General features: G+C 33.7%; 1 protein-coding gene across 8 annotated transcripts in view; it reads right to left on the reverse strand.

Annotated features, from left to right (window-relative positions):
- LOC129721632 (longitudinals lacking protein, isoforms A/B/D/L) overlaps positions 1 to 11,712 on the reverse strand; it is a 93,281-nt gene that overhangs the window by 3,945 nt on the left and 77,624 nt on the right. The window contains exons 7-8 of one of the 8 annotated variants that reach the window (XM_055674405.1): positions 5,478 to 5,780; positions 79 to 5,406 (exon numbers count right to left, since the gene is read on the reverse strand). The exons of 3 other annotated variants lie outside the window; for them this stretch is intronic. In XM_055674405.1, the coding sequence (XP_055530380.1) occupies positions 5,363 to 5,406; positions 5,478 to 5,780 (347 nt within the window). In that variant the 3' untranslated portion in view covers positions 79 to 5,362. Of the gene's footprint in view, positions 1 to 78; positions 5,407 to 5,477; positions 5,781 to 6,006; positions 9,957 to 10,032; positions 10,812 to 11,712 lie in introns of those variants that run through there. 4 more of the 8 variants (XM_055674411.1, XM_055674409.1, XM_055674401.1 and 1 more) reach the window with 4 other exon arrangements.

Here is an 11,712-nt window from a genome sequence, read left to right on the forward strand (position 1 = left end):
TAGAACCACTAATTTTTACAGAGCTAATCTAATCACCGAGTTTCACAAGAAACGTTCTTTTCAAAGAATATCACACAATTGTTTGTCAAAGGTGTACATTGTACACATATAATTTATTTCCAGAAAATTAATCCGCGTATTCTACTGTAGTTAATCATTACAAATTGTAAGTTTTAAATTTTTTCAGTTTTCGCGTTTTTATGTTTTTTTTCTGAAAATTAAGAACTCCAATAAATTCTACAGCTTCTATCTAGTAATCATACTCCGATGCATAATTGGAATTCATACAGGTTGAAATAATCTTTTATCGTATTTAGATTTGGCTATGAGGTTATATAGCCTTGCTAGCCTTGGTGACTTCGCAGCCGACTGTTAAGTGTACAGGACAACTGCGGGGCTAGCGCTACGATCCACAACTGACACTAACAGTCTCTCCCGAGCCGGAACTCGAACATGCGACGACTGGCTTGTTAGGCCAGCATCGTACCTCGAGACCAGCTGGGAGATGAGGTTATATACCGTTTTTATAATTTGAGAAAAATAATTTCTTGCTCTATATCTGAGAACAACTCCGTGATTATTTCAAAGCGCGCATTGTCACGGCCGCATATAGTTTAAACTTGAAATTTAAAACGCGGTTGTGTTGTTCATGACATGACTTTGCTTAATTACAATTGCTGGAAAACTACTTAACCGATGTAAGATAATGTTCGATGCATTATTTTCAGTTTGCGGATGAATGTTTTCAATGTTTCTTTTTGGTTTCATAGGTTTTAGTTGACCACCGAAAACCTTTCATAAAAAAAATATATAACCTACTAACTGGCTTTTTTCTTGACATGGAAGCATATCTTCTGTTGGCGCAATTTCTAATTTGCGCTCAGCAAAAAATTTTATATAATATTGGGAGCTGACATATATATTTACAAATTAAATTCATTTTATACTATGCGACCAGATGTTGATACAATTGATTACGACAGATTATTAGCTACAACAATCATAATCTTATATTACAGACTAGATTTACACTTTTTTTTCAATCCAAATAATAATTATTTAACCTGAGTAGTAGCCGTTTTTTTTAATATAGGTAATCTTTACCAAATTCGAGGAATGTATGCGTCGGTGAGAGTCAGCGAATTCGAGTAAAAAAACAGTATAAACCAGTTTTCGTTTCATTAAACTAATAACAGAAACATGACTTCACTTGAAACCCTGCATTCCAAAACATGTTTGAAAAGCATCTGAAAATTTCAAATTATTCGATAAAATGGTTCTTGAGTAACCGTGTTAGCCCCAAACGATACAAATAAAAACACAAATTTGAGTAAAAAAAAACACCAAAGTGTAGTGTATTCGAAAGAAAATTTAATTACACTTGTGAACTGATTCACTTGCTTAAACTCTTGGCTGTATCTGGGAAATGTTGATTGGATGTTCAATTCAATATTTGCGGAATACAACAAATAGGGTGGAAGATGATATGGTCAGTATTTCTAATTTTGCCACGATCGCTCCTCAAAATAATGGCACTGGTAAACACGGGTTTTGCCCAGGAGCTCAAACTGAAAAAAAATGAAAGATTTACCTTTTTATTCTTTGGAATTTTGGTACCCCTAGCAAAGATAACTTTTTCAGAGACTTAAATGAGTTTTCCCATAAGCAAACGTAGAAGCGTCGAACCAATTACTCTGCGACCTTTTGACGCACTTCTGCATTTAGAGACTACAAAATTCACAGGAATAGTTAAAAAGCTATAATGTTTCACTTTTCCAGGTTTAGCTTTAAGGTAACTTTTTTTCGGTGTTTGTCTACAGTAAGAAACTTATCTTATGCATGATTTCACGTTATATTGAGAAGCCTGAATAAAACTGCAGTTATTCAAGTGATTGTGAGAATCGTTTCGGTGAGTAAGGACATTTTTAGTGTGCTATTAGGTGAGATGAAAATAGAGCCAGTCTTGTACAGGCCTTTCTTATAGAAAATTGTGGAAATTGACAACAGATTAAATTAACATGCCACATTTTTAAAATAACAAGTGTATATGATGCGTTCGCCATTAGCCTTTTGTTCTCAGCAATTGCGTGAAACGATATTTGTCGTTATTAAAACGAACGTCTCTTTCAACAATAAATTAACAATTACGAGAAAATATATAAGCGATTTCATGACTATTTTCAACAGGAAATAGTTGTAAAAGAAAAAAATCCGTATTAACTTATACATTTCATCCATCCGCAATCGAAATGATCAAAAAACTGGGTATCAATCAAAGCAAGCGCGTGTTTTCGTGTTCTGCTGCTAATTATTCCTTAAAAAGCAAAGCAAAGCCTTGGTTGCTAATAATCCTATTCGGAACTCGACCTTCTGTTTAAATTATACACAGGCTTCGCCGCAGCCGACTGTTTAAGTGTACAGGACACAATTGCGGTGCAAGCACTACGATCCTACTGACCCCACTAACAGTCTCCCTCTCGAGCTGAGACTCGAACCTACGACGACTGGCTTGTTAGGCCAGCATCGTACCTCGAGACCATCTAGGAGATAACTCCTTATTTCAATTATTCCTTACTTTTGTTAAAAATAGCCGAACAGATTACGATAAAAAAATAATTTCGATACTTTGTGATTGACACAATAGAAGCTCATGATTATTTAATAGAAGAAAAACTAATAAAGATACTCATCAATTTTCCAATTGAATTCGATATATGAAAGTACATTTGTTCATGAAATTACATAAAATATGAAGAAAGGGAATACATTTAATGAAAAAAAAAAATAAAATGAATTGAATAATGCTCAATTTGGTTTGGTTTTAGTGCCTGTTTGTGTGAATTTGCATTTATTTTCTGAGAAAAACATTATGTCAGATAAGTTTGGATATGTCAGATTTCTGATTGCGTTTCAGACAAACAGAAATCTCCCACACACATTGCGAATACTCTGAATCCTCTCAATCCGTAATGAAATGCTGGTTTGGTGCATTGGTTTCTGAGAGAAAAGCAGATACATGATTGGACTACATCAGTTCTTAGGAGCGAGCTCCTCATTGTGTTTTTCTCTCCATACGTAGCCATCCGTTAGGGGGAGAACAGGGTAGCGAAAAAACTTTTACAGTTAAGTTCCCTGATTTTCCCTGATATTCCCTAAAACATAACATTAATTTCCTTGATATTTTTCAGCATTCAAAAAATGCAACGCAGATGAACGCAACTCTGGAATCACAGTGAAAAATGTGTTCGATCGGCTATGAGACCAAACAGTAAAGGTACCCCATTAGCCTTTTACGGTTCAAAAAAATCCGTTTTGACGCTAAAGAGCCGTTTAAAAATGAATCGCGTCTCGGTTAAAAAAATTTCTCTGATTGTTTTTCAGTTTTCCCTGATATTCCCTGATTTCCCTGATCGAAAAATGAATATTCCCTGATTTTCCAGGTTTTTCGACACCCTGGAGAAAGATAGCAAAAGGAGAATATAATGCTTTTTGAGCAGCAGCATCCATTGTGTTTAGGCCTTTAGACTTGATTTATATGTATTCAAAATCGCTAGTAGTGATTTTTTTTCCATCGCAGTGCAACCAATTAAATCAACCATTTTTTATTTAACTTACGGCGTCATCCATAAATTACGTAACGCTCAAAGGGGGATGTGGATATCCTTGAGCGTTGATTTTTTACATAGGGGAGGGGGGAGGTAAGATCAACGTTACGTAACACAGAAACTCTGGTGAGACTCTACAAAAACGAGCAAACAAATTCTTCTACAGGATTACGTAGTTTTTATGGGGGGTGGGGGTCCAAAAATTGTTTTTTTTTGTGTTACGTAATTTTTGGATATCGCCTAAACTTTGCAGATCTTTCTATGGGAAAAAGATGCCATTTTGTGCTATTGGTTTAATTTTTTGGAATACAACTCGTTTTTAAGAATTTTTTGTTTCAAAATGTTAACTTTTTTCTTGATCTCTCCATGATCGTTTAGGCAATCTTTTTGTAGTTTTCATAAAAAAAAAATAATTTTTCATTTAACTTTTTTCAACAAAAAAAAATATTTCTTTTCGGAAAGACAAAATTATTATCTACAACTTTTCGAAAACGTCACACCGATCTAACAAACTGTTTTGGCTCTGAAAACATTTGCAATCATCAATACGTTCCCAAAATAGCATTTTTAATCGCTCCTCAAAAATGAGTCGTGTTCCAAAAAATTAAACCATGACATTTATTGCTCATAGAAACGTCTATGCAAAACTTCAGCCAAATAAAAAATTATAATTTTCAAAAATATAATAAAACTGGGAACTGCTCCGCTGTTAGAAACTGCTGCTACAAGCAAAAGGAAAACTGACGCCGTCTCCCAACAACCGAAGCCTGCCTCTTTGAGAATGATTGTACGTACAAAAAATTGCTCAGCAACAAACTCGAACAGCATTTAACATTACTATGCTCATGAAGTTTTCGTACCACGATATTACATAGAGAATTTGAAAAAGTTTCCTGAATACTAGTATATCGAATACTAGTAAATTGGAAAGCGCAGGTCAACTGCAGGTTTCGAAACAAAATATGGTAGAAATCACAAAACATTGAATAATAAAATACCCAATCAACATTTTCCGCAAACATTAGATTAAAAAAGCCTTGAGCCTAGAGTAGATAATTTCAAGCGACTACTTTAGTCCTGGGAGGGAGAAACGAATACTACCCTCAAAACAGAGAACACGCAAATGCGTCGTTTTTTGATAGCGTGTAACTATCTTCTTGCTGTAACGCATGCATGACTCAAACGAAGTTTTAGGTAATATCAGGAATACTGAATTTGCAAATTTGTCCGTAAAACACATTTTTTTTAGTCTGTGTTTTTTCAATTTACCGTTGTATAAAAGTTTCTTCGGAATTTTGAGTTTATATATTTTTTATTTTTATTTAATAATCGAAGTACGCTAACATGATTATTGCTGAAAGCTCATGAAATTTAGTATTTTACGTGAAAATAAACCAAAATATTTTGTAAAACGACAATAAATACAAAAACCGTTTGCGATGAATGTTGTTTACCTCTCAGTCATAACAATACTCATAACAAAAAAAATGCTTTTTTCCGTTGGTTCAAATTGTCAGACAATGACAGCTTCATTTTGACACTCATACAGCTTCGTATCCGTTTCTCCCTCCCAGTTTTAGCCTATTTTTACACCGAAACAATAAACCGTGTAGAACAAAATCATTCTCTAACTATTGGCATACGAATTCGTCGTTAATAATGCAACAAATTAATAAAACAGGGAAAAATATCTCTGACTAAACGGCCCTATAATTTATCATCAAATATAAAAAGTAATGATCTACTTAGAGTTATATTTATTCATTCTCTCCGGCACTGCACAGTAATTCTTGTCGTTCATCTGAAACAAAAGATGTATAGTACAAATTAACTACTAATCTTTTTGTTGAACACAGCCACAAATATACTTACCGGTATTGAGCCCTTCGACAGTAAAATTTCTTGACTTGGGTGTTCGGAAAAAATGAGTCCGATAATGTCGATTCAAATGGTACTTTCGTTTGAATGTTTTAAAACATAATTCACACGAAAACCGATGTTCAATGCCACAGTCCAATCGCATGTGTCTAGTCATCGTTGCGTAGGTGTTGTATACCTTCCCACAGCCTTTCCTACATTCGAATAGTTCTTTTGCAATCAGCAAATCAGATGGCTGTTGATTCCAAGATGGATTCTCGAACTCGAAGCCACAGGATTTATCACTGTATGCGTAATCTTTCAGAAATAGAAAATAAAGGCATGAATTAGAAATGTTGTCAAACGTCATACTTCTGTAATACAAAGAACTACAACAGTATGGAACCTACGAAACAAATTGAACACTGAAAATATGATATATGAAATAAATCTAACAATTATCAAACACAACAGATGTGTGCCCCCTGATCTTAAATTTATTTCTATTCTGAGTCACACTTCTGCCGTCCGTTTGACGTTAAAATTACTGTTATTAAAAAGTATCTTTATTGTGTCAATCAGAGTGTTTATTCGATCGCCAGATTTTAGTTAAACATTTTATAAAATATTATATGTTTTCGCATCTCAAATATAATATTAATACGTATGTATAAAAAATAGTTTTAAATTTGCAGATCCTCCACATATTGTTGTCCTCTGTATAACAAATCTATTGCCGCATAATAGAAAATACGTTTTAGACCGCACAATATAAAATAGGTGCTCTATTTGCTGTTATATTTGGCCTCAGTTTGTTTATCTTTACATATTCATCTTGTATTCGAGTTGATTTCTTTACTTTTGGTCTTCAAAACTAATGTTGAAATATTTTCAATTTTTTCGTTGAGGCGTTACGTCGGTGTAAATGTTAAACCTAGATATATGTTATATGTGTATTTCACTTATCCACGAAGTCACAAACTTTAGTATGCATTTTTATCTTTGTCAAGCTCTGGATCTAATATATAATAAAATCAAACATCTACGAATACACACATAACAAACGATGTTGTTTTCTACTCTCTGCATCTTTTTCAGTGAAGTGAGCTCTTTCTCTCTAGGATTAGTTCAAGTTTATAAATACAATAAAATTATTTGTTACTGTATAACGCGGTGTTATATTTGGTTTAAAAAATACACCTTTCTTAACAGGTTGGCTACTACATTGGCGAAGTGTGCCTGAGTGTTAGCTTTGGATTCACAGAGCGACGTGCAAATATGAAAACATATTTGCATTTTGGTTTGCAGTATAGTGTTGAAATGGCTCACAAAATTGTGTAACGCACAGTAAAAAAAATATCTTGAACGATCATGTTGCATATTACTACTAAATTTAAAAGATTAACATGGCACATTACTACTCCAATTATGCAATTGAAATTAAATTTAAATGCCTTGTAATTGATTTTATCCCGATTATCATATTTATATGCCTTTGTCAACTCTACACAAGCAAAATAAACGTAGATATGCAAATGTAAACATACTGTCCTTGATAAGTGAAAAAAAAAACTACTTCCCGGTACATTGAATTGCGAAAATGCACTAATTTCTCTGATACGTTTCAATATATAACAGTTATGTAGTGTTTTGTAACGTATTTGTTTCAACCGATTGTTTGTCCATAACAAACGACAGTTAAAACTCTTCATGAACAAACAGCACTTTCGAGTTTAAGGCAGTCGAATGAAATAGTGCTAAGATAGGGGAATTTGAAAAGGTATAACCTGGTATCGCATATGTTACTTAAGTTGTTTTGAACATGCTGAGTGTATGGCATTTATGGCTGCTCTAGAAGCAGTTTCTAAACAACTCTCTCTCTATCTGATCACTCTTTTTACACCGCAGATTAAATAATAGGTACTTTTCCACTATTATGCGACGAAATTTTTATTGAAAAATTGATTCAGTGCTTTGGCAATTAGAAGTTATTGATTGTGGATCATAAAATGGTAACTGTATTTGGTGTTATATATCGTAAACAATGCTTCGAACAACGAAATTAAAGAATATTAAAAAACTTCTAAAATAACGGCTTCTAATATGCAACAATACATAATATCGATATTATGAGCGCCAAATTCGTGGCTGTTTTCGGACAATACACACTCTATTGTGTAATTTTTATTCGGATTTATGTCACATTTGCACATCTGCCAAAACATAAAAATGCGGAATTGTGTAAAACATTTAACATGTATGGTTGTAGTAATACTCATTCTGAAGAACAAGAGAGAGGCATCGAGATGTAAAAAGCATGTAAATTGCTCCCTGCAGAAATTTATGTTTGTTACGATTTACTCAGTTTAGCAGGTTTGTTGCTTGAGAATCTTCACATTGTTTACTTAAATATAATTAAAAACAACTAAACGACTTGTGTGATAGCTTTGGCAAAATGTTAAACACTGGTATTAAAGATGATTAGTATGCTAAATGACTACTAAAAGCTAGGCTATATGATATAATGCCGATAGTTTTCAATTGTTTTTGTTTTGATTTTGTTCGATCGCTTGCTCTCCATTTCGCAAGAACCAAATTTTGAGAACTTGTGATTTAGTTTGACTAATTGAATTCATAGACGTAAACACATAGTTTTGATTATTTGTTTTATCTGTTTATTTTTTTCTTTATGGCGGAAACAGTTAAACAAAATTCATGTAACAACAATCTTATTAAAGACAAAAACAAGATCGCAGCAAAGTGATGAATTAACTTCTGGATTGCGTTACCTTCTTTGTTTTCCATAATTATTGACTGTATAACGTTTTTGGCACAGTTAGATAGTAATCAAGCGTCCAGAATTAGCTGGAGCATGAGACGATTCATTGGAAATAAGCATTTTTTGTTAAACATTGTGTATAACACATGCGTATGTATGGCAACATTCTTTTCATCATACACAATTTGACGTGCGACTAGTGCTTGGTTTTTTCAGTGAAATTCTCGCCAATAATCTTGTTTCATTCAAGCGTGGCTGTATGTAACATTATCTCGCTAATATGATGTATGCTAAAATTATTCAGTTACTTTCAAGTTATCATATTGAATGAGGCGGTAATGTATTATTACGTTTGCTGTAGCTGCTTTCCACATAAATATTGACTTGATATTAACGCAAACTAGTGAACAAAATTTTTTTTAAAAATTTTCAACCTAATAGTAAAAATGCATATGTAGTATGACAACTGGTTTTTTCATTTATGTTAAACGGGTTCTTCAAAAATATGAAGTTGTATACTGATGTCCAATTTCACTTATTACTACGACGCTAGTACGACATGAGAATCAATCTCAGTTTTCTTTGGTTTTGGCACTGAATGGTGTATATATAAACATAGTATATATGTACGTATGTTCTCAGAACATTCCCGTTGAACCAGCTCATGCTCGATTGTGTTAACTTGTTTCGGTGCGTTTCAAAGGGTCCTACGATATAATCTTACTTACTAAAAAGCTTATTCTACGATTTTCATTGATACAGTTTTTTTTACAAAAAAAATAACTTTAGAGTAAACAAAGAAAAACATCAGCATTTTAAGTATCTACACAAAAAAAGAAAATTGCATCGATCAACTTGGTAGCTAACCATTAAGTGGGACCGAAAGGTGAAACAATACGTACAAAATTATTAATATTTGGTTAATCCACTAACAGAGAGATTTCTGCAGTATATGAGTAAGTGAGTCCCACTTGATGTGTCCAATCGCTTACTAGAACTAAATCAAATTATAAATAAATTTTACTAGATTCTGCTCATTCAAAATAAATAAATTTAAAATGTTAGTTTGGTATAACTTAGGATGAGTGTGATTGTTGCTCGCCCGGTTAGCCAACCGATTTTAGTTTCATGCTGTCCTACTAAATCTAGATGTAAACGACCGGTTTAATTTCTGTGTCAAAATCACATTCAACCCGGCACTTGTGAGTTTTTTTTTTGTAGAAAATTAGCTTCTATTCTTTGTGATTAAGACACCGGATTCCAACAAAAACTGTCTGAAGATCGTGATTTTTCGTTTCACACTTAAGAGTATCAGTTTCTATTGATCACTGGCTGTTGTGACTGCTGCTCGCGTTGTTCACGTTGTTGTTCGCGCTGCTCACGTTGTTGTTGCAGCAGTTCACGCTGTTGCTGTTGGTGTTTCCTTTTTTCGCTTAGGTGTAACCGTTTGATGTGTTGTTCTAAATTCCATTTACGGCGGAATTTCTTATAGCAAAATTTGCATTGTATTTTCTTTTCCACGCCGCATTCATGGTTCATGTGACGCAGCATGATACTTCGTGTAGAGTACCATTTGCCGCATTTTAAACAAGGAAAATTTTGGCCGTTCTTGCGTGCTAAAAACCGAGCATGGCTCAATTGACGTTGTGAATCTGATGATCGGCCATACAAGTCATCGGTCAATGAACCAAAATTATAGTAGTCCGTCCACAACTCTATATTTAAGGAAGAAAAGCATAACAGTAAATTAGTATACAATTAAACAGAAATTTTCATTAGTCAAACAGCTAACACAAACTCTTGCACGTTAGTTTCGATTGTATGTACATGTGATATCATGTATGTGATGCTTTGTGACGCCAATTTTCAAAAATATGTTTTTTGTAATATAGAACCCAACTGTTGAATTGAAATTGTATAACAAATTTACTACATGATCACACATATAAAACGGTCCACTGATTTTGCCCAGAAAGCATAGTTCAAGTTTGTGTAATGAACAAAGCAATGCCCATTTCAACATGCACAAACCGGGTTTAACATCATGTCATCGAGGACCGCATCATATGAAAAATAAAGGAATTGACAAAAGTAAACCATATTTTTTTTAACTTTATTTTTTTGACAATTCTAGCAGCAACTTATGGAATTTCAGGTATAGGAGCGTTTAAGCGAAAAGAGTGAAAAAATAGTTTAACAAAAAAAAACTGATTGGACGAATTGGCTGCTTGTGTCGTAACTGCACATGTTTTTTCAGGTCATGTTTGTGTTTGTTTACGTAGAAACAATATGGACGAATTTGCTGAGGAAACTTGTTGCACTTGTACGCTTGATACCGTGGTAGTGAGCCGTTGATTTTGTACTATGACAATCAAAACATTCGAACAACACCGGCATTTTGTCACAGCAGAAAGAAAATCGCAAACTGCATGAGCCCGTTTGCTTGATCTGCAAATAGATCACAGATACCCTGTGTTGATGACTTATTTGGAGACTTGGATAACGCTCTTGAACGAACCTGTCATGTAACTGATGTTCATCAGTGATTGAGTACCATTCCAATGATGCATCTGAAATAAAAAATAAAATTAATCAGCAAAGGAATTTTGGTTGTGTACAATATAATTACCAGAATTTAGAGATCGACTGACAAAATATGATTCAACAATCAATTTACAGTATGAAAACGATAAGTAATTGCACTACTACGTTAATTTGTGTTTGTTCTTGAATAAGTTCTTTAACCTGCACGAAGCAGTAAGAATTTTTAAAATTAAAAACTTTTATTTGAACTTTTGATTGGATTATCTAAATAATGATGTGAAATCACTCAGAATAGTTTTTGTTTATATAACTATTTTTTTTATAAATTCATTTATTTGCTAACTCGAAATTTACCAATTGACGAGTTCAGAAAAACTTATATTATAGCAAACTCACCAATTTAAAATCAATCATAATGTATAGTCATAATACACATTTCTATAAAAAATCATTTCTAAACACCTCCACCGCGGCTGATGCTACAATTATGTAGTTTTACCTGCTTCTGGAATGGATACGGCGAATCACTGTGTCGTACAATGTGATCCTTTCGCATCGAACGTCTATAGACAGAACACGTTCATTCGAGCGGTGCATTTTGATAGGCTGCCTGATTTTAGCGGCTCGGATATGTGCGATTGGTTATAATACCCTGAAAGCTCTCGATGCTAAAACCGAGAAATCATCACCGTCGAAGTTCCGCTCACTAGTCACTTGATAGTGTGTAGAGAACGCTGTAAGACTCTGACGTCAGATAGTACCGTCAGGGTCATAAGAATTGATTCTACCATGTTAGTTTAAAAGCGTATATGGTGCTACGGAAATAGGTTCTACTATATAAAATATAGAAAAGTCATCATTATAATCACACCTGTGTATGCAATTATTCAAAGTAGATACCTCACGTAAATATTCAATCCTAAATTA

This window comes from Wyeomyia smithii, chromosome 2 (assembly GCF_029784165.1).
Source record: "Wyeomyia smithii strain HCP4-BCI-WySm-NY-G18 chromosome 2, ASM2978416v1, whole genome shotgun sequence".
NCBI lineage: Eukaryota > Metazoa > Arthropoda > Insecta > Diptera > Culicidae > Wyeomyia > Wyeomyia smithii.